Source organism: Corylus avellana, chromosome 6, assembly GCF_965113065.1.
Source record: "Corylus avellana chromosome 6, dhCorAvel1.hap1.2, whole genome shotgun sequence".
Lineage (NCBI taxonomy): Eukaryota > Viridiplantae > Streptophyta > Magnoliopsida > Fagales > Betulaceae > Corylus > Corylus avellana.
This window is the reverse complement of record NC_142495.1, coordinates 20,938,160-20,962,746: the sequence shown is the minus strand read 5'-3', so window position 1 is coordinate 20,962,746 and position 24,587 is coordinate 20,938,160. Positions and strand designations below refer to the sequence as shown.

Below are 24,587 nucleotides of genomic sequence, written 5' to 3'. Positions count from 1 at the left end.
GGAAGTAGACCGAAACTGTAGCATATTTGATTAATGTGAAAGAAAAAAAAAAAGTAAGAATGTTTTGTATAAAAAAGTGAAAAAATTTGTTTTGTATTAATTTTTTTATTTGAATAGTAATAAAAAGTGATTGATGTAATGTAAAAGTAAGAATGTTAGAGTTGATTTTGAGAGAAATTTTTTGGGTCTTTGGATCCAGTCCGGCCCACTCCTTTGCCAAACACACCCATCATCATACTTTTTCATTTTTTCAATATTCTCTTACTTTTTACATTACATCAATCACTTTTTATTACTATTTAAATAAAAAAAATTATTACAAAACAAAATTTTTTCATACCAAACATTTTTACTTTTTTTTAAAAAAAAAATTCTTACTTATTTTTACATCAATTAATTTTTGCTACAGTATCATAACAAATATAATTTAATAAACGCACCCTTAGCTTAGACATCTCATGGCCGCCTCTAAACTATGGATAGCTTAATTGAAATCTTAGTAAAAACAAATCATAAAATTATTATACATTTGATTACTTGTTAATTACAAACATAACAAAACTATATATATATAGTGTTTTTGTAATTGATAAGTCTGTGGAGATATCCTTTTCACATTTCTTCAGTTGAGCCACTACCCCACTTAAATGCTTTACCAATGATTGATAACAATACAATATTAGATGCATAAATTATAGAATAATGCCCTCCTTTTTTTTTTTTTTTTTTTTCATGTAGACACAAGCGGAGGGATAGAGGGAGAAGATATTCGATATAGTAATCTCCAATTAATTGAACTACTCTTTGGAAACGGAATAATGTTATTTTTAACACTAATTTATCATATTTATTACATACACATGTTAATGTAACGTGTTTTAAGTCAGTGACATAAAAATTTATTGAAAACATGTCACGTTAATTAGTATAAAACAAAAATAATAAATAAGTGTGAAAAGTAGTATTATTTTTATTTTTTAATATAAAACAAAATTAAGTAAGATTCATAACAATGACTGGATTCAACAAAAAAAAGTGTTTGATTATCTACTCTTCATTTTCCAAGACGGTTGATTGAGACAAGTTAACATGCTCATCAAAAAAAAAAAAAAAAAAAAGTATTGAGACGACACAAAAAGACTCACCAGTCACCACTAACTCTTAGATCCTGCCAGGGGCTTGGGCCAAGGCCCAAGGTCATTCCAGTGATTATATTTAATTGGGCCTAATGTACAATATTAGACTTATTCGTACACAAGAGCAGTGTACTGCCATTAACTTGGGCCGAGGGCATTCCCATGATTACTTATAAGTGGGCTATTGAAACTCTTATGATTGCAAAAAATACTAGTCTTTTTGGGGGTGAAAAATAAAATAAGAGAAAGAACGGGATGGTGTAACGAAAAGAAACAAAATGTTAAAAAAAAAAAAGAAAAAAAAAAAAAAGAAACAAAAGGAAAAAGGAAAAATAAAGAAAAAGAACTAAAGAAAGAAAAAAAATAAAAACTGAAATGATTTATCTTATGAAAAAATATAGTTTTGAGTACTACAGATTTACTATAATCTTTTTACCAAATAATGTCACAAACCATAATTAGTGGGATAATTAATTTAAATTGCATATATGGTTGACAAGTCAATTATTAACTAATTAAGTTGATTGACCATATTTTCTTAATTATTTTACTAATTATAAAATGTCAGGTCAATTTATGCAGAAACTTGTAGTAAAAGCTATAATACTTAGAGCATTCACAATAGACTCTTTATATTTAGCTTTTCCCTTAAAATTTAATAAAACTTATGAAAACACCAATTTAACAAGCTCTCTTCTTTACGTTATATTTAACTTTTGTAAGACATGCTTTCTACATTCTAAGAGCCAAAAAGTTAAAGTTATATAATTTTTTAAGCTTATTTTTTACTCTTCTCTCTATTGATTAGCTTTAAACCAAAGTAGAGAAAGGTATAAGGAGTTTGATGTTTGATTCCTTTTAAAAGTGATTCTCTAAATTTGATTAAATAATTTTTATTTATTTATTTATTTATTATTATTTATTTTTTCAAATTTAACTTTCCCTAACATTTAATTGTGAAGAATATATAGTGAAAACGAGTAGAATGGTTTGTAGTTGGTAGTTGACAATGAATAATTCAATGGCAGTAACTTCTCACTTTACCATTCATTCACCCTTTAATTCAATGGCAAAAGCCTACTTGTGGTAATGGCCAAAATTAATATATTATAGATTAGGCTTCTTCATTACCAATAATATATATATAGAGCTTCTAATCTAAATAAATTTGATCTGCATGGTTCAATTTTTGTTAAATCTTTAAGATGTGGTACACTTTGTGGTAGAGACACTTTGTGTTTATAATATTGTTTTGGATATTTTATTTCATTTGTATGGTACAATTTTTGTTAACTCTTTAAGATGTGGTACACTTTGTATTTATAAGATATGAGATTGTCTTATGAGATTGTATTATGATATATAAGATTGTATGAGATTGATGAATGGAAAAAATTGTGTATTTGACTTTTATGGATTGTATTGTGTATTGTATATAAGGGAAAAATATGGATTGGATTGGATTGGATTGTATTGTATAGGGAAAAAATTTTCCCCATATATATATTAATGAGGGGATGTTTTAATGTTGAAGCGCCCCCATATAAAAATGGGGGCGCTTTCTTGGGCACGCGCCCCCTTTTATAAAAGGTTTATATAGGGGTGCTTGCCCAAGAAAGCGCTCCCATTTTTATATGCGGGCAGGCGCTTCAACACCTCCAAGCGCCCCCTTTTCAAAAAGGGGCCGATGGAGCACAATTTTTTTTAAATTTTTTTTATAAAAAATAAAAAGTAAAAAATTATGGGCAATATGGGAAGTTTTGGATACAATTGGTCATATTGCAAAAATTTGAAACTTTGGGGGGGTGGATTGCAAAAATTAAAACTTAGGTGTTCGAACTGAAAAACGCTATTAACTTTGGGAGGGAGAGGGGGTAAGCTGTAATTTTCCCTATGACCACAGATATGAGGGATACTATTGCTGTTGCGAATGCAAGTGCTGAAGCAGATCTATGGCACCAAAGGCTAGGGCACATGAGTGAAAAATGGCTCAAAGTTTTGCACTCATTGGGGAAGCTACCAAAGTTAAAGTTGATTAATATCGACTTCTGTGAAAATTGCATTTTTGGCAAACAAAAACGGGTGGCAGAACCCTCAGAAATGAGAAGCTGGAGCTAGTTCACACAGATGTCTGGGTGCCAGCTGCAGTCTCGTCCATTGGCGGAAAGTCATACTTTGTGACTTTCATTGATGACCATTCCAGGAAGGTATGAGTTTATTTCTTGAGACAGAAATCTGAGGTGTATAAATTATTCAAGAAATGGAAGGCCATGGTGGAGAACGAGATAAGCTTCAAGATCAAGAAGCTAAGATCTGACAATGGTGGAGAGTACGAGGACACCGGGTTCAAAACATTCTGTTTTGAGAACGAGATCCGTTTGGAACGGACTGTTCCAAGAACCCCACATCAAAACGGGGTGGCAGAACGGATGAACCGAACATTGATAGAAAGAGCCAGAAGTATGGGTATTCAGTCAGGCCTACCCAAGCAGTTTTGGGCTGAAGCAATCAACATAGCAGCCTACCTCATTAATCGAGGGCCATCAGTGCCGTTGGAGCAACGCATACCGGAGGAGGTATGGAGTGGAAAGAAGGTAAATCTTTCATGGTTAAAAGTTTTTGGTTGCATTGCTTATGTGCACATTAGTGATCATGTGAGGGGAAAGCTAGACCCTAAGTCACTAAAGTGCACCTTCATTGGATATGGAGGAGATGAGTTTGGTTATCGACTCTGGGATGATCAACATAAGAAAATCATTCGAAGTAGAGATGTGGTTTTCAATGAGAAGGTGATGTACAAGGATAGAGGTACTGTACAACCTACTAGTCCAGTACAAGATGATCATATGTATGTTGAGTTGGATGATCTTCCTGAAAGTAGTCCGGTGCAGCAAGTTGGTGAGGATCCTCAGCTTGAAGAACCTGCAGAACAACAAGCACCACAAGATCCAACTCCTACGCCTGCACCTAGAAGGTCTGCTCGTCCACATGTACCAAACAGGAAGTATATGAACTTTCTGTTATTAACAGATGGTGGAGAACCTGAATGCTATGATGAAGCATGTCAGGTAGAGGACTCGAACAAGTGGGAGCTTGCAATGAAGGATGAGATGAAGTCTCTCATCTCTAACAAGACATGGGAGCTAGCTAAGTTACCCGTGGGAAAGAAGACTCTACACAACAAATGGGTATATAGAGTCAAAGAGGAACATGATGGTTCCAAGAGACACAAGGCAAGATTGGTGGTCAAAGGCTTTCAGCAGAAAGAATGAATTGACTACACTGACATTTTCTCACCGGTTATGAAACTGAATACCATTCGCTCAGTTCTCAGCATTGTTGCAGCAAAGGGGTTGCACCTAGAACAGTTAGATGTGAAGAGTGCTTTCCTCCATGGAGACCTAAAGGAGGAGACCTACATGCAACAACCGGAGGGTTTTCCAGTCAAAGGGAAAGAGAAACTTGTGTGCAAATTGACTAAAGGCTTGTACGGCCTGAAGCAAGCCCCAAGACAGTGGTACAAAAAGTTTGATGGGTTTATGCAGAGGCATGGCTACAACAAGTGCAACGCTGACCATTGTTGTTACTTCAAGAGGTTTGAATCCAATTACGTTATTTTGTTACTATATGTCGATGACATGTTAGTAACAAGTTCGGATATGGATAAAATCCAGAAGTTGAAGAAGCAATTATCGAGTGAGTTTGATATGAAGGATTTGGGCGCAGCGAAGCAGATTCTTGGGATGAGAATAAATAGGGACAAGCAAAAGGGTACTTTGCAGTTGTCTCAAGAGGAGTACATTGGCCGTATTCTGAAAAGGTTTAGCATGAGTAATGCTAAGCCTGTTAGCACACCCTTGGCTAGTCACTTTCGGTTATCCAAGGATCAGTCCCCTAAGACAGAAGAAGAGAAGGACTTCATGGCTAAGATTCCATATGCCTCAGCTATTGGCAGTTTGATGTATGCCATGGTTTGCACGAGACCAGATATAGCTCATGCAGTGGGAGCTGTGAGCAGATTCATGTTAAAACCCGGGAAGCAACACTAGGAGGCAATAAAGTGGATACTAAGGTATCTACGAGGTACAACTAACATAATCCTATGTTTCAGAAATGGTGAGCTAAAACTACAAGGGTTTGTAGATGCAGACTTTGCTGGAGAGGTAGATCACAAGAGGAGCACTACCGGATATGTTTCACAGTAGGTACTACTGCAGTGAGTTGGATTTCGCAGATACAGAAGGTTGTTGCTTTATCCACTACAGAGGCAGAGTACGTGGCTGTAACTGAGGCTAGCAAAGAGATGATTTGGTTACAGGGATTGTTGGCAGAAATGGGTTTCAGACAAGAGAAGAATGTTTTGCACAATAATAGCCAGAGTGCGATACACTTGGCAAAGAATTCAGCATTTCATTCACGAACCAAGCACATTGGACTTCGGTATCATTTCGTCAAATCACTTCTAGAAGATGAGGTGTTGATACTTGAGAAGATTCAGGGCAGCAAGAATCCAGCTGACATGTTCCAAAACAGTTACTATAGAGAAACTGAAGTTGTGCTCAACTTCAGTTGGTCTTCAAGCTTGAAGACAAATGGACGAGTTGCAGAAGAGGGAATTGCGGAGATTGTTGAGATTCCAACTCATTAGACTCCAAGTGGGAGATTGTTGAAAAATGGAGCCAAATGAGTAAACAATGGTAGCATCTTCTAGAAACCATCAAAAGAATAGTAAAAGGTTGTTGCACCAACCAAGCCGTTGAAGGAATAGTGCATGGTTGTTGCACCAACCATTCTCACCAACCCTTCTATACCTATATAAGGAGCATTAAGCTTCTATGTTTCAAAAAAAAAGCTAAGACAAGAATAGTATAGAGAGAGAAAAAGAAAGAAAGGTTGAGAGAAAAAGGTATAGAGAGATAAGTCTAGTGTTAGGCATATAAGAATTGCAGATCACAACATAGAAGAGTTGTGTGCAATCTTTCTCTGAAATATCTCTTGTAAAGTCTCCCCATTATTTTCTCCCAAAGTAGTGAAATCTCTGCAACTCAGTGGATGTAGGCAGTATTGGCCGAACCACGTATAAATTTCTTGTCTTGTGTATGTTTGTGCGTGTTTATAGTACTAATAAAAAATACATGTGTATGTTCTGTCTAGGAAAGATTGGATTTTAAGTGACACCGATGTGGCTCCTCCAATCTTACCTGGGAACATACCGAGTTGTATCTTTGGTAAAATACTATTTATCGTACTTGTGTGTTGTTGTCTTCTGGACAGATTGGATCCCAAGATCCTGAAGAGGAATTAGTGGCGTCTAATTTCCCAATATAGCCTTCAACTCTTCATCTCACATTAACATAGATATGACCACTCCTTATGCCTTTCCTTCTGAATCTGAGGCTATCGAAGAACTCATCCGTCTCGGTTAGGAGTAGATGCCGGATGCTCGGGGCATCACTGAGTTCGGATATAACCCTGCCGATGAATCCTTGGAGCCTAATGTAACCTTGGGTAGGGTCGGGACTTTCGAGCCCGAGGGTAAATGAACTTTGTAACATTTGAAAATTTTTAATAAAGTTCTTTTTTGCCCCGTCTCGTTTGTTTACCCTTGTGCAATCTTTAAGAATAAACTTACAAAAGTCTAACCTTAAATGCTTGTCCTCGGGAAAGCGCCTTGGAGGTTAAGTTTCCCGAGGTATTTTAGCCTTAGGATGAACCTTCTTCTATGGCTTTTCATCCTTAAAGTTGGCTAAGTTCAGAAAGCGTCATTACAACTATTTTTCTTGAACATTTAGCCTCGGGAAAGCACCTTAACGACTATATTTCACCGAGGTATTTTAGCCCTAGGATGAGCCTTCTTCCAAGGCTTTTCATCCTTAAAATGGGCTAAGTTTAGAAAGCACCATTACGGCTATTTTTCTTAAACATTTAGGATCGGGAAAGCGCCTTAACGGCTATATTTCACCGATGTATTTTAACCTTAGAACAATCCTTCTTCAAAGGATTCTCGTTCTTTAAATGGGTTAAGTTTGGAAAACGCCTTTACGGCTATATTTCACGAACGTTGGCCTCGGGAAGGCACCTCATTGGCTATATTTCTCCGAGGTATATTAGCCTTAGAATAAGCCTTCGTCCGAGGCTTTTTATTCTTTAATTGAGCTAAGTTTGAGAAGTACCTTTACGGCTATTTTCTCAAGCACTTGGTCTTGGGAAGGTACCTTGTGGCTATATTTCCTGAGGTTTTGTTTGACACTATAATTTCAAAATATCTTTTTATTGATGATATGCTTTTACAACTGAAACATCATAACATGAATCTTCTTGATGAAATTACAATGACTTAAATAAAATATTTCTTCAGATGTTCGGCACTCCAAGGCCGTGGAAGTGCTTTTCCCTCTTTATCTTCGAGGTGATACGCTCCCGCTCTATGGCATGCCACCACCTTGTATGGTCCTTCCTAGCTTAGGACTAACTTTACCTCGGCCAAATCTTTGGTTGCGATGGTAACTTTTCGCAAGACCAAATCTCCTGGCTTGAAGCTTCGGTGCCTAACCTTCTCGTTGAAATACTAAGCCACCTTTTCTTGGTATGCTGCCATGGTTACTTGGGCTTGATCCCGTTTCTCCTGCAGCAAGAATAGTGCAGCTTGATGCCTTCGTCATTGCACTATGGCCGAAAAGTCTCCACACGAAAGCTTCTCGATCCAACCTCGGCTGGGATAACTGTTTCAATCCCAAAGGCTAGAGCATAAGGGGTTTCTTCGGTCGGAGTCCTCTTGGTGGTTCTGTATGCCCACAGAACTTTCGGGAGATCCTCGGCCCATTCTCCTTTCTGCTCACCAAGTTTCTTCTTTAGAATTTTAAAGATTGTCTTATTGGTAGCTTCAACTTGTCTGTTCGCTTGGGGATGACCAAGGGATGAAAAGTAGTTCCTGATATGGAGCTTTGAACACCATTCTCGGAATGAGTCACAATCGAATTGCTTCCCATTGTTAGTGATGAATGCGTGTGGAATCCCATACCGACAAATGACATTCTTCAATAGGAACTGCTCCATACATTTGGTCATTATGTTCACCAAGACCTCCACTTTTGCCCATTTGGTGAAGCAATCCACGACTACTACTGCAAACCGAACACCCCCATTTTCTCGAGGTAACGGTATGACTATATCTAACCCCCATTGCAAGAAGGGCCAAGGTGAGGAAATGGGGCTCAGTTCCTCGTGGGGTTGCTTGGAAACATTCGTGAAACGTTGACAATTGTTGCAAGTTCTGACCGTTTTCATTGAGTCCCGACTCATGTTCGGCCAGTAGAATTCTACTCTAACAGCTTTGTGTGCCAACGCCCTCACTCCCGAATGGCTTCAACAGATTTCTTCATGAATCTCTTGAAGGATGTAATCACCTTCCTCCTTGGAGACACACTTGAGGAGAGGTAACATGAAACTTCGCTTGTAGAGGGTTCCATTTACCATCGTGAACTGAGCAGCCTTAGTCTGACAATCACTTGGGAGTCGCTTCGAACCTCCACAAATTCTGCTCCCATCTCCTGAGCTAAGCTTAGTCCTGCTAAGACTGCTTCATACTTGGCTTCATTGTTGGTAGATTTGAACTCCATTCTCAAAGAACTACACAACTCTTCTTTATCTGGTGTGATCAACACCATTCCTGCTCCACCATTCTTTTTTTTTTTTTTTTTGCATAATGGTGAATTCTGCTGAAAATCTGCTAAGGCTTGATATTTGACGGCATTTAGAAGGATATATTTGATGGCATTTGATATTTGGTTCGTGATGAATGTTTTCTTCTCTCAATCAGCTTCATGCATGTAGATCTGGTTGTAACCGAAAAAAGCATTCATGAAGTTGAGCAGCATATACCCAGCTGTTGCATCTACCAAGGAATCAATTTACGGCAGTGAAAAATTGTTCTTTCGGGCATGCCTTGTTTAGGTCAGTGAAGTCCACACACATCCTCCATTTCCCGTTGGATTTCTTGACCAACACTACATTGGCCAACCAATCGGAGTAATACACCTCTTCGATGAACACAGCCTTGAGCAACTTCTCCACCTCTTCAGCGATGGCCGTGTTTCGCTCGGTAGTGAACTTCCTTTTTTTGTTTTTTTTGCTTCACTAGCTTCATTGATGGGTCTACATTCAGCTGATGGACAATTTCCTCGGGACTAATCCCCTGGCATATCTTCGTGTGTCCATGCAAAAACCTCCACATTTTCCTGAAGAAAGCTGATAAGGCCTTTTCGAATCTCTAGGGTTAATTATAAGCCCATCTTCACAATTTTACCTTCCCCCACAATTACTTCTACCAGCTCCTCAGCTGGGTCCCCCTTCGGTTCTCCCTCATTTTTGCTACCCACATTGCTGATTGTTAAGGGAGCAGATTCCGAGGGTTTCTTCAACGAACTGTTATAACACTTTCTGGCTGCAACTTGATCTCTCTTGACTTCTCCGATTCCTTCGGCTGTTAGGAACTTCCTCTTCAGGTGATAAGTTGAAGTTACAACCATCAACTTGTTTAATGATGGTCGACTAATGATTGCGTTGTAAGCAGATGGTCAATCAACCACCAAAAAATTCACCATAACCGTTGCTTGTTAGGGTGCTGTTCCCATTGTAACAAGAAGGGAAATCAGCCCCATAGGTTGGACTTGCTTTCCTACAAATCCAACAAGTGGTGAATCGAATGGTTTGATCCTCTCCTAATTAATGCCCATTTGTTTGAAAGTTGACCAATATGGGATATTAGCTGAGTTTCCATTGTCCACCAAGTTTCAATGGATGGCATGGTTAGCCACTGTCACCATTACTTCTAACGCGTCATTGTGTGGCATTGCAACCCCCTCTGCATCTTCTTTGAAAAATGATAGAATCATTGGATCATTCTTTTGGGACTTTGACGGCCTTTCAAAAAGGAGAACCTCCTCTATATTCACCTTCCTCACATGAGTCTTCCTCGTAGAGTTGGACTCTCCTCCACTAACTAATCCTTTCGAAATTGTATGAATTTTGCCTATCACATCTTGATTCCAAGGATTTTGGCGGTTGTCCAGATCTTTCCTTGGCTCATCACATCTTTGCCTCTAATCTCGTCCTCTTCTGAGTCCTTCATTATTCGCTTACAGCTGCAGAGGCTGGTTCTCCTGAGGGTTTCTATCCCTTTCTCTAACTCCGGCCAAGAAACTCACCAACCTTCCACTTTTGATGAAGTTTTCAATCTCCATCCGCAAGGATATGGAATCCTCGGTCAGCTGACCGTGATCATTATGGTACTCGCAAAAATTTTGGTTGTTGCGCCTCTGTAGAGGAGTTGTCATCTTTGTTAGCCATCTGAAGTTGGGATCCCTCTTGATCTCCATGAACCCTTTGGTGACACTGGTATTCAGAGGAGTTAATCTCTGGTCCTATTTGAGGAAAAGCTTTATCTTCTTCCTCAAACTCTTCGGGCTCCTTTCCTCCTTTCTTTTTTTTACGAAGCTCCCTGGGGCTACCTTGCTGCTGCTGGCTTCACCTTTGTAGCGCTCCAGAATTTTCAAAGTTATTTAAATAGATTATTTTGATGATGATGTTATTTTAATATTCATTTTAGCCAATGATTTTAATTCTTGGAAAATTTATGGTGTTACAGAGAGTGGTAATTAGAGAATGGTAATTGGTGAAATAATAGGATAGTAAGTGGTAGGAATAATAGTATTGGTAGGTAGAATAGTAAGGGAAGGTATAATAGTATTGGTATAGTAAAAGGACAGTAGAATTGTAAATGGAATGTAAAATAGTTAATGGTAGGTATAATAGTGTTGGTAGGTGGAATAGTAAAATAAGGGTAGAATTGTAAATGGAAGGTAGAATAGTATTTGGTTTTTTTCCTATAAATAGAGCTCTTCCCCTTCACAAACTTCACCACTCCTCTCCCTTCTCTTCCACATATTCTTCCATCTTCCACTTTCTACTCGGTCTTTCTTCTTTCTGAGAGTGTTTACTCAGAGCAGAGAGAGAAATGGAGAGACAAAGCACTACAAGAAAGAAGGAACACGAGAGAGAACGGACTTGAGAAACTAGTTTCAAAAGATATACTAGTGGTGTTAGTCAAATTGGATCAACTAGATCATTCAGACCACTTTTCGCTTCAGTCTAGAGGTAAGTAAGTTCACTACCCCTTCTAAAGTTATCATGTCGTGCAATTTATGTATTTTTGTAAATATTCATTTTTATTTACATATTATGAAGTTATGTGGCATGCATAAAAGATTTGAGAAAAAGAATTTTGTGAACAAATGTTGATTACAAGAAATAAAAATAATGATAAACCCTCATACTTGTTGCCCTAAGATGTATCAAAAGAAGTACAAAGAGAAGTACAACAAATGAGTTAAATGTTTATGAAATGAGGGCACATGTATGGAGGAAAGTATTTTTGGCCCTAAGATAAGGAAGGATGAGAGGAGTTCGGTACTGATACTCGGATGGAGGCGAAATCATTGAAGGAGGCTATGCAAGAAGGTGGTATTCCATCAACATGACTGTTGAGTGCACCAAGAAAGAGTTAATTGACGGTCGGGCATGGCTGAGGCCACAGTTCAGTGCCATGGTCACAAAGACCCACAACCCTCGTACACAGGGGTAACAGTGTACATAGGCCATAATATGAGAAAATGATAATAGAATTTCAACGATGATATACAATGATGATTTATAATAATGCATTATGATGATGATTTATGACGATGATTTATTACTAGATGTAATAGTATGTATATGCTACGGGAGATGCAACCGTACATACATATATTATTATGGCTGGTTGTATATATATTTGTGAAAACATTTTTTTTTTTAAATTGAGGACGATGAGTAAAACTATTTATGGTTGTGGACTTTACTTGCTGGGCCCCTTTGGGCTCATTCAGTTTTATTTCTTGTTTTCAAGTAAAAAGGACGCTGGAATAGGAGGCAGTAATGGGGGCGGGAATAATTATTAACTTTCAAAGTCTTTTCATATCAGTTATTGTAATAATATGATATTCCGCAACTAAAGTTTAATGTTTTATAATTTCGCTTGTAATAAAATCTCTTGAAGAATGTTTTATACATTTATCGTATCCTTTAAAATCAAGCACTTTGATAGACCTTATAGATTTTTGCAAAAACTTTTGTTGTAAAAGAAGAAAAGTGGCAAACTCAGCCTTCACGGGCTGGGGATGTTACAACCTTGGCTACTTTCCCCTTTAGACTTCATCTGGGCTCCAATGGCTTCCTCCTGGTTTATAAACTCTTCGGTTTTGTTTATAAACTGACGAAGAGTTACCAACGTAGGTCTAGCTAACTTGGCCATCAGCAGCCCTTCGTTTCTGATCCAGTTCATTAAAGCTGAGAGCATCGTTTCTTCCTTTAGGCTTTCTACACTTAGCTTCTCTCAGTTTAACCTAATCATGTAGTCCTTCAATGACTCATTCTTCCCTTGCACAAGGGACATCAAATCGGCAAAGGACTTCTTTCTCTTCCGGATCACCAAAAATTGAGTTAAAAACTAGCATTCGAGGAAATCGAAGTTGTCTACAGACTTGGGAAGCAACCTTCCGCACCATTCTTTGGCAACCCCTTTCAAGGTTAAAGGGAAAGCTTGGCATGCGATCTTGTCGGGGGTGTCATGGAGGATGAGGTGAGCTCAGAAGCTCTCCATATGATCAGTCGGATCTTCTCACCCATCATACTTATCGACGTGAGGTAATTTAAACTTATAAGGAAGAGGAAACCTCATCACCCGATCAGTGAACGGCAAATTCGTATTTTCAATCAGATCCTCTGCCACCGATCGATCTTCTCACTGAGCCATCTGACGAGCCATCTCCACATACTTATGTTTTAAATTTGTCACTTCTTCGTCAACATTGGTCACATGATGCCTTTTGTGATGAGACCTTTCGTGATGAGAACCAACTCCACCTTGAACTGTTGTTTCGTGGTCGCCCCGAGCAGAACTTTTGTGATCACCTCCAACTTCGGCTCGCTTTTCTCTGCTCCTCTCTTAACACCCCTCTTCATGTTCTCGGTCCCCTCTAGCAATGAGTCGGGAAGCAATATCCTTATTCTACTTCTTCAAGGCGTCCATGGTTTCGGTTATACGCTTCATTTGATCTTCCAATGAAGCGATTCGACCTTTCGGATCAGCTGATGTCCCAGGATTTCCAGCATTGTCTCTAGAGCGTGGTCACCATGTCAAATTTTGTGTGTTAAGAACAATGAAAATCAAGGGTTCCCACAGACGACGCCAAATTGTTGATGATAATTTTTTGAGGAGTGATACTGCACGGAATTCGAGGAGTCGTTGATCTGCAAAAGAGAGAAATTAGGATAAGAGCTGTTGGGGTGTGCCAACGAGGAATAGCTCTGATGCCTAAGTCAGTATTTAATTTGGGAGAAGGGGAGCAAGTAAGAAATATGAGCTTGAGAGATTTGTGATTACCAAATAATGAGCTGGAGCTTCCCTTATATAGGCATCAGGTAGCGGTTGTCATTCTCCGATTCTTGGCCCCATGTTCCTGAGGATCCACTATGCGCAATGCGTGACGAAGTGGATCATGGGTTGTGGGTTATTCCACGATCATGAGAACGTGGGTTTGGAAAGTGGCTTGGCCATGCTTATCTTGGATGTGGGCTTCCGAGTTATCCTCGGGTACACGTGTCTCGGTTGGACACTAACAGCTGGGCCACGTTCTAGTGAACATGGGACTTTAGCTTGGGCACTGGGAGTACACCACATTTATTAGTGAATGTGGGGTTTCCTTCATTTGCTGAAGGACCATTGTACCCTCAGTGAAAAGACTACCATGCCCTCGGTGGGTTGGCCATGCTTCGGTTTGGGCCGAGTATGTCTCGGCTTAGGCTTGTCTTTGCATATTGGACCGGGCCTAGAGACCTGTTGGGCTTAAAGTGGTTGATCCATTACCCAACATGATCCATGTAAAATAGCTAAATTGTGTTAATAAAAACCAAAATTTAAAAATAAAGATTTGTCTGATAGTTCTAAAGTCACATGTTGGATGTGTGTAGGGTGTCTTTCATGTCTTTGTACTTCACTGCATTCTTTTTATGTTTCCATGCATAATATTAAATTCCTTTCTTCTCTCAACTATCAATATCTCCTCAAGTACTAAATGGCTATGTTACCCTTTTTAAAACTTGCTTTAATTAACGAAGCCTATGGAGGGATATAATTACTTAAATGTCTTTTTGCTGAATTTAGATCATTTCCACTTCAAATGAATTTGAGGGGATTCAGTTAATTTTATTTGAAGGGCAAATTTGTCTAAAAAATATGAAAGGATAATTTTGCCCCTATAAATAAAACTAGCTGGATCCCAAAAGATCCTTGTCCCTTTTTACTCTTTACTATCAATCTCTCTTCAAGTAAATGACTAAGTTACCCCTTTTGAAACTTGAGCCAACTTGAAGAAAAAGGTCAAGCATAGAAGAAGAATAAACGATGAAAAAGAAGAAGAGGAGCGACATTAGGGGCTGGAGAAGGAGGAGTAGGGATTGGGGGCAAAGGAACTAAATAATTACTTGTAGAAAGAATTTCAAAATTTTTTTTTGTAGGGGGCGGGCACCCCTGTCTGTCCTCCTTTATCTCCGCCAATGTATCCAGGTTTAGATTTTGAGCTAGTTACAACTCATGCTGTGTTCAAGGGGTGGACCTACCTCGAAGGTTAGGAACTTTGGCAAACTCCAAATTTTTTTCAAATCCTTATAAAAGTATTGTTTTTTATATTATGGCTAAATATTTTTTTTCATCTCTTATATAGCTAGATGATTTAGTTTATATCCTCCCTAGCTAGATACGTACAACACTGCTGTTAAGTCAACTTTGAAGTACATGCATGTGCATTTAATTGCTATCTCCACTATGTAATAAGGTTTACACATTATTTTAGCCGTAGCCGAGAAGTTGTATATATATGCGTTTTGGCTGAATATAATCTCTTGCACGGCTTCCCCTTTAATGCCAGCACAAGCTAGCCTCTGTGGGGGGGGTCCTAGTACATTGATAAATCTCCAAGTTACATCATCTGAGCTGTTTCTTTCACTCTGTAACATTAACACACATGAGCAGCAATGCGGCAATCCACCCATCAATGCTACGTACTCAGCTTTACTACACATATCCCTAGCTAACTAATTCCTATTTCATTATAATGCACTCTTGGAATGGGAGGAACTGAGCTAGGGGATAAGAATGGAGACGAATGGCTCGAAAAAAAGGGGTGGTATCGGCCGCCCTGGAGGTGGCGAACCACTCCCATTGGCCAAAGAGGGTGGCTCGACGACCACCCTTTTTGTTTTTGTTTTTGAGAGTTCTCATTGGAAAAGGTCAATGTGATGCATGCACGTGTCTGGTTTTCTCTCTAAAGAGACAGAAAAAATAGGCAGGAGGTCTTTTTTACCAATGGTTGAAACTTCGGAAATGTCGTTTACCATTTTTTAAATATAAAAGGTAAGATCGAAAAAGAGGCCTAACTCAGGGTAGGGGGGAATCAAGTGTATTTTTTATATTTTCTCCTGAAAATTAAATATATGATGAGATTAATATGAGAGAGATTAGAGCGCAGAAGTTGTGAGAAAGAGTCTGATGAAACGTTAGAGCTACATCTTGTATTGGAATATATGAAATTGTATTACAATGGTCTATATTTATATAGAGGCTAAACTAAATAAGGAAGGAAGAAAACCTTACAAAGAAATAAAATAGAGCATAATTTAGACAATATAAAATATTATAACATCCCATCAAATCTAAGGTGTAAGCTTAAGTTTGAATAAGAACGATAATTTAAGGTCCTCAAAATTAATTAACTCGGAGGGAGTGAGATTGAGGCCACACAATTTGCCAGTCATTTGGTTAAAAGGTCATGCTGTGAAGAGTTGAAATTGTCATTAATTTACTTGGTTAAAATCTCGAGCCGTGTAATTCTAATGAGAAAACCTTCGATCCGGATGGACCGTAAAAACTCCTTATTTTACAGCCTCCAATAGAATATCGACATATCATCTTAAACACCAATAGGTATTGCCCACCCACAAAAGTTCAAAACTCTTATGGCCCAACACCGTGTGTGCCCCATGACTTTTGCTCTCCCATATCATTTGCATGACGTGTCCCACGAGGACAAATTAAAAGATCAAAAATTAATTATATATGAAGTTAAAAGACTCATATATTAAATAGGGAAAAGGATATTATACCCCCTATAGTTTGGGGCAATTTTTAATTCAATCTTTAATATTTCAATTTTTGAAATGTACCCCCCTAAACTTTTAAATTTTGACAATTTGATCAATTTTATCCTAAACTTTTTATATTGTCCCTAATTTTTTATTTTTTTATTTTTATTTTTAAAAAATCCGGGTGGCTTTGGCCATTTGGCCATTTCTACACCTCAATTTTATTTTTATTTAAAAAAAAAAAAATTAGGGGCAATATGAGAATTTTGGGATAAAATTAGTCCAATTGCAAAATTTTAAAAGTTTGAGAGATTGTATTGTAAAAATTGAAACATTAGAGGTCAAATTAAAAATCGCCCCAAACTTGAGGAGTAAAGTGTAATTTTTCCTCTTAAATATCTACACGTAGCTTCATCAAGTTTCTATATATTACAACAGCATCTCCATTTTAAGACAAGGGTTTTACAAACATGGTGCAATCAAAGAAGTTCAGAGGTGTAAGGCAAAGGCATTGGGGCTCATGGGTCTCTGAGATCCGTCATCCATTGCTGTATTTACATCCATTACTCTTGCTTTCTCTTCTCAAAACTTTTACCCCTTTTTGTTTTCTTTTATTTCTTCCAACTATTGCATTAAAATACAGAGCATATATATATATATTGAGTCCCCTGTTTGTTGGATACATATATATATGTGTTGCAGGAAAAGAAGGGTATGGCTTGGGACGTTTCAAACTGCAGATGAGGCAGCAAGAGCGTACGACGAGGCAGCCATTTTGATGAGTGGACCAAACGCCAAAACAAACTTCCCAATCGCCACAAATCAAATGGGCAATCATGAAAACTCCCCTGCTTCTTCTTCTTCTTCCACTGCACTTTCTGCATTGCTTACTGCAAAGCTCCGCAAGTGCTGCAAGTTCCCATCTCCTTCTCTCACATGCCTGAGGCTTGACACTGAGAATTCCCACATTGGGGTCTGGCAGAAACGAGCAGGGCATCACTCTGACTCCAACTGGGTAATGATGGTTGAGTTAGGAGGGAAGAATGGGAGGAGAATGGCTGAAGAAAACATGCCCGTTTCAAGGACAGGAGAAATAGAGGGGCCTGAAGGTGGAGATGGGAGGGATGAGGAGCAGAGGCTTGCATTGCAGATGATTGAGGAACTTCTGAATAGAAATTGATTGAACAAAGCGTGGGGGCAGCGTCCATGTGCTTGGTCCTTGGCAGTGCTCAAAGTAGAGGTTTGTTGCTTTAAAATCATGAGGAGGAGGTGGTATAGTCACCCACATATGTTGATTTAGATTCCCACATATTTAATTTCTTTGGCTTTATAGGAAGTATGTAGTTACCATAGAAATTTATTGGTAGTGTCTTATTTAGCAATAAATTTAATATGTGGGATATAAAGTGGGCTTTTTTTTTTTTTTTTTTTTTTTTTTTTTAATCTAGTTTTCGATTGTCTTTTTTTCTTTTTCTTAAAAAAATTATTATCCACCTCTATTTCTTCTGTTTGCATGCATGTGTTTGTAGCAACTTTGGTAAAATCTCATCCGTTAGCATAAAATATTAGTACTACTCATGAGATGAAGCTCTGTGAATTAAGATTTTGGTATATTACAGACCAAGAACTGGTCTGATTTTGATGTAGGAAGCTGAATCTACAAGCAAAATAATCACTATTCTTTCATAGATCCAAGAAAAATCAAGGAATTGTGGGGAAAGCTGAGGAAAAATCACTCACCCAGTGTTTCTTATTGAAAGTACATAAACTCTAGCTGTCAAGCCGTCCTTATTGAGCTTCAATAAAAGTAGGATCACATCCCTTAAATGACAAATGACAAAGCAGCTATTATTGCAACTTTCTGAAAGATATTCGTATTTTTATGTATGGACACTTTTAAACTAGCAAACTTTAGAACGAAGAACTTACTGTAAAATACAAAATTTTAGCCATTTAAATAAGCTTTTCAACATCACCTTGTTAGTTTGTCTCCTGAGATTTCAGAATCACAAGATATTATTATTTTAATATGATTAGTATACACATAAATCGGCATGCATGCATCATTATTTTCATGTTGGAGATAAGAGTAGTGATAATCATAACATGTTCTCATACGTATGTATATTTTATAATATTATTTTTTAATATTACTGTTCCAATTTTTTTAATAATATAATACTATTATAATATACCAACATGAGTTTACTCACGCTGCTGTTATGATTATCACTATTCTAATATTGTATTATGATTATTTTTTTAATATTATTTCAAATTCTTCATTGAATTTGAAATGTTTTTGTCTCCATCTTTTAGATGTCTAGTCAATTCCTTCAACCCCATCATTCTCAATAGCAAAGCAACTAGTACTAAAAGAGAAATAACTTGCACTAATTGCAACATGACTTTGAATATTATATCTGAAATTCTTCACTCCAACTGCAGATAAGTTAATTTCCACACGCCTTATAATTATTTTTCTCAACTCACTCTCCACAAAAATTTCCCAAAATGATCAATTATTTTTTACAACGGAAAACCAAAATTTTCTCTAACATCAAGATTTTAATTAGGAAAACCTGATAGAAAAATTTCAACTCCAACTCCAAAAAAATTAACATAATTAATTTTCTCAACATCCTATTAAGATACTTCATTCTTTAGACTTTTGTCAAGCACATGGTGGACTTTGTTCTCTTCAACAATTTGTATGGTATCAATCGAAGAAAAACTTAAAACTTATATCCTTTAATAGATCATCTTCATCAAGATAGTCAACGTAGATTGGTGGAGAGTCTTAAACAACTTAAGAATCTCCTTAAGCAAATTCATCTTCCTCTTTGATGAAGCGTGGTGTAGTGGGTCATTGAATCAAAGAGCACAAAACTAAGAAAATTTAAGGAATTATAGGAAACTAAGAAAAATCACTCATAAAGTGTTTCTTATTAAAAAATTATGAAAAAAACATAGATTGATAGTCAAACTATCGTTATTAGACTTAAATAGACGTAGGGTTGTAGCCAAAAAAAAAATAAAAAATTCAGAACCACCTTGCCGCTATCTTGTTTGAACACGGTAAGGCACATTCGAACACAAAAACACTTCACACTTTAGTTTGAACGGCACTACAAACACCATTATGGTTGAGGCTCTTGTAACCTCGTTTGATCAAACATGCTTCAATCAACATAGCAATCAACGCTCCTTGGAGCTTATCCTAAAGAACACCCTGTGACATCGTTCGAATGACCTACGGTCGAACTAGTGATCGATGGATTCTGACCCAAACCATGTTTTGCAATCTTGTTCGAACGCCACCTTTTATCCTCAAATTTCTTCATGTTATTCTAGGCTACTCAATCTACTTCCTCCCCTCGAGTTGGAGAGATTCTGTTCTCGAATTCGCATTGTCATTAGAAGAATCACTAGTGTACGTTTGATGTGACTTGGACAAGTCAACCGACGATATTCCTAAAATACCATTATTTCCTTCGTGCATCATGTGAACTTTTTTTCTTTCTATTTATCATGTTATGCCGATGTGAAATCATCCAGATGTTACACGGATCGTCTGAACATTTTTTCTTGACTTCCAAAATTTCAAAATGTTTTGTAAAGCTCAATTTCTTAATCCGTGTTAATGGTTTTCTATTATTAATTATTAATCCTTTTAGTGCTTTTAGACTATCATAAATTTATTCAATTTCCCCTTAGGTTATTGTTTGGGTTATAAATAAGTTCTTCCTAATATTAGTTTTTGCCACGTGTTTTAGCAAGTTTTTACATCCCACCCTCCTTATAAAACTTCGTGGCTTTAAACCTAATACAGGGTTTTAGTAATGTGTCTCAAACACCTTCTAAAAGTTTTAAACAACAACGTCAAACCATAGGCAAATAAATTAATTAAGACATCAAAATCAAAATCTATGCTAAAATTAAGGAAATCATCATGTTTAAACACAGTAAAACATAACAATGTGCAAATAGATGTCCAAAATGCCATGAACTAAATAAAATAAAAATAAAGTGGCCAACGTCATGTCAAAAGTCGTCCAGACAATTAGTTGCCGCTGGTGATGGAGGACTAAAGAGATTTGGCAATGTTGCCCATGACCCATAGACTTATTGCCTGTGTTTGGCAAAGGTTTTTGGGCTTTTTTATCATAGTAAAAAATGATTGATGTGATATGAAATTTTAAATTTTTTATAAGATTAAATATCTAATTCTTTCATAGAGTTTTATCACTTTATTTTTTACCCCCTAAGATTTGGATTACAGAAGGTACTTGTAGTTTTGATAAAGATGAAGCTAGTACCTCTATTAAAATTCCGTTCAAAACTTAATGGAACGCCAAGTCAACATCAATCAAATGTCTCCATGTATCATGTAATTAATTTTTTAATTTTTTTTAAAAAAGTTATAAATATTAAAAATATTTTTTTTTTCAAAAAAAAATAAATAAATAAAATTTGGGAGCCACCCCTTGGCCATTTGGGGGGTGGCTGGCCACCCCCATCTAGCCGGATGGGGGTGGCCGACCCACCGCTGGTGGGTCTTGGGGTGGTTTCAGCCACCCCTTGGCTCCAGCCACCCAAGGTGCCAAGGGTGTAATGCCTCGATATTTGAGCGGAGGTGGTATTTCGTCGTTTTCATTATCGGAGTGAGGTGCTTCGCCTTCCTCAACGACAGGGAGATCAAGTCTTTGTACCATAATTCTATACAAATTAATTAACGACTTATCTATATCAAAGCAAACAACAAAATCACTCAAATATGTAAATAACATAGTTGGGCTTCTATTGCTAATACTTTATTCTCAAACAAAAGTTTTTATAAAAAGTTATGAGTCTTTTATTTAGTGAAGCTCTTGTGTTGTATACCCTAGTTCTAGTATGATACTAAATTTCCCATAGAGCAAGCCGCTTTGATACCATAATGTAACGACTTCGATATTTGTTAGCTCAAATATCATATTGGGGCGTTACAAAGGGGGTGGCCAAAACCACCCCCAATGGGTATTGGGGGTGGTTTCGGCCACCCCCATAGCCAGCCACCGGCCAAGGGGGTGGCTTTGGCCACCTCCTTTTTTTTTTTTTGAAAAAGTATATTTTTTTAACCTTTTAATTTAAAAAAAATAAAAAATTAATTATACGACACGTGGCGACATTTAATTGGTATTGGCGTGGTATTCTATTAAGTTTTGGAAGAAATTTTAACAGAAGTACCATATCCGTTTTTATTAAAACCACAGATACTTCCTGTGATCCAAATGAAACCCTAAGAGGCAAAAAATAAAATGTTAAAACCCTAAGAGGGAATTAGGTATTTAACCATTTTTTTTTCTATGAAAATGTTTTATTTTGTAGTCTTTTATTTTATTTTATTTGAATAGTAATAAAAGTAATTGATGTGATATAAAAAATAAGAATGTTGGAAAGTGAAAAAAAAAATAAAAAAAATAAAAAAATAAAGACTTTTTTAGGCCTTTGCCAAACAAGGCCATTGACTTTGGTCATCTTAGAGCCCTCAATGTTTAAAGATTAACCCATTAAAACTTCAATTTCAGATTATTATTTGTTCACTTTTTCAAATTTTGGCAATACATGCCTAATTTTGTACTTAAAAAAATAAAACAAAACAAACATTATAGGTATAAGCATAAGTCTTCTCATTATCAAATTTTAGAATGCTAAATAGTCACTCCTACTACTTTTACTACTTGTTGAGGCACTTCTTGGGTTATTGTCAAGATGTCTAACGAAAAATTACCCGAGTTTAAACGCATTGAAGTGAGAGGGATCACGCCAGCCTAAGCCGGCTAACGGCTAGTGGGACACCATAGGCCTGCAAAGACTACTCAATACTCATGCACAAAATCTCACAAGAAAGACAAAAGGGGCCACTTAAGTGTAATTAATGATGGAAATATGAATGTATATATCTTACTTTTGAGAAACAATATGGCATCGTATTCTCTCTAATGAATTTTAAGAAAGAAAATCTAATCAATTTTTCTCAATAATTGGTAAGAATGCTCCATCTTACATAGATGCTATGTCAACGTCAACACCTATTAGTGATTGGGTAGATGATTAACTCGTATTAACTTAAACATGATCTTGGTTTATATTAATCCATCTTTCATTTCAAATGAACCAATTTTTTTTTATTTGAAATTAAAATTTTTATGATCTACCTAAATCTTTCTATGTTTTTATTTGTACTCTTGTAATTTGTATCAACTCTGTTTGTGAATTTTGTGTTTATTTTTTGGAAAAATTATAGTTTATCCCCTCAAAGTTGACAGCATTTTTCAATTTGAACACTAAAGTTTTAATTTTTGCAATTCACCCCCACAAAGTTTCAATTTTTTTTTTTTAATTCGACTAATATTATCCCAAAATTTTCATATTACCCATAATTTTTATTTTTTATGAAGAAAAAAAATTTGAAGGTGCAAAAATAGCCAGATAGCCAAAGGGGTGGCTACGGCCCACCCCGAATTTTATTTTTTAATTTTTTTATAAAAAAATTAAAATAAAAAATAAAAATTATGGGCAATATGGGAAGTTTTTGATACAATTGGTCAAATTGCAAAAATTTGAAACTTTGGGGAGTTGATTGTAAAAATTGAAACTTTAGTGTTCGAATTGAAAAACGCTGTTAACTTTGAGGGGGTAAACTGTAATTTTCCCTTATTTTTTTGTCCAAGAAAGAATACCTAGCTAACCACTTTAAAGTAATAAATATCATTGAACATATTTATATTTTTTAAGAGATTTCATGAATTTTCACTCATTTTGACTCTATATTACAAAATTTAAATTTTTTTAATTAAAAATATCAAACTTTCAATTTCTATCAATTACTCCCTTCATTAAAGTTAATGTTTGATTAATTTTGATCGAGATTGATGTAAGAATTTGGTTATCTCATTAATGCCACAACCATAATGACTCAAGAAAACTCAAAATGTTGGTTCAATGGAGTTGCATAAACGACATGATCACATGGCGTGATGAACCAAAGAATGATGAAATCATGTGAATGTACACCACAAATCCGCCATGTTTTCTCATTGTCAGTTATCATCAATCGAACAATGACTTTGTGCTTGTGTTAAAAAGGTCGCATGATCACTATGAAAGTTTCACCAAATTTCTGAAACTAGAAACCTGATGTGATGTGACTGATAAACATGTACAATCGTTCTTGTATTTCTCAAAGGTTCTATCAGGATAAGCTCGAACAACAAAGAAGCACCGCATGTGATGAGTCTTGCGTATTTAATATTTAGAAAAAATTACAGTTTATCCTTTAAAGTTGACTGTATTTTTTAATTTGAACACTAAAATTTTAATTTTTGTAATTCATCTTCATAAAGTTTTAATTTTTTTCAATTCGACTAATATTATCTCAAAATTTTTATATTACCCTTAATTTTTATTTTTTTTTAAAAAAAAAACAAAACAAATTTGAAGGTGTAAAAATAGCTAGATGGCAAAAGGCCACCCCGAATTCTTTTTAAAAATTTTTATAAAAAATTATGGGCAATATAAAAATTTTTGGATACAATTAGTCAAATTGTAAAAATTTTGAAACTTTGGGGGGTAAATTGCAAAAATTAAAATTTTAGTGTTCGAATTGAAAAATGCTGTCAACTTTGAGGGGTAAACTATAATTTTTCTTTAATATTTCTTGAGATTATGAGCATTTACAGCAGACTCTTTAATTGGAGTTTTTTTTTTTTTTTTTCTACGTTTATAAAAAAGGTTAAAAAAAAAAAAATACCCATAACAGACTTTTTAAATGATTTATAAATATTAGGATCGTTATAGTATAATATAAAAATATAGGGTTTTACTGTAACAATCCAAATGATTATTAAATAAAATAAATAAATAAATTAAAAAAAAAATTGTTTCTCCCTCCTATCACAACACACCTCTCAACGCAACATCTTTCTCTTTCCTGTCAACACACCCATCCCTCTCTGCGAATCAGCCATAAAATACTGCCATAAAAACTTTCCCAAAACACTGCCATAAAAAAAAAAGTAGAAGGTGGTTCATAAAAAAAAAAAAATAATAATAAATAAAATAAAATTATAGCAACGGTTCATTTAAATTTTTTTTAAAAAAAAAAAACAAAAAAACAAAAAGACAATCAGAGAATGAAATTGACAAAATAGCTATGGGTTGATTAGTTAA

The 24,587-nt window shown here is 36.2% G+C and overlaps 1 protein-coding gene across 1 annotated transcript; it reads left to right on the top strand.

The window, feature by feature from the left end:
- The first annotated feature begins 16,843 nt into the window (after positions 1-16,843).
- Positions 16,844-17,772, top strand: LOC132188381 (ethylene-responsive transcription factor WIN1). Its single transcript, XM_059602813.2, has 2 exons — positions 16,844-16,923; positions 17,076-17,772. Exons 1-2 carry the CDS (start codon positions 16,844-16,846, stop codon positions 17,551-17,553), a joined length of 558 nt encoding a protein of 185 aa, XP_059458796.2. The 3' UTR covers positions 17,554-17,772.
- The last annotated feature ends 6,815 nt before the right edge of the window (positions 17,773-24,587 follow it).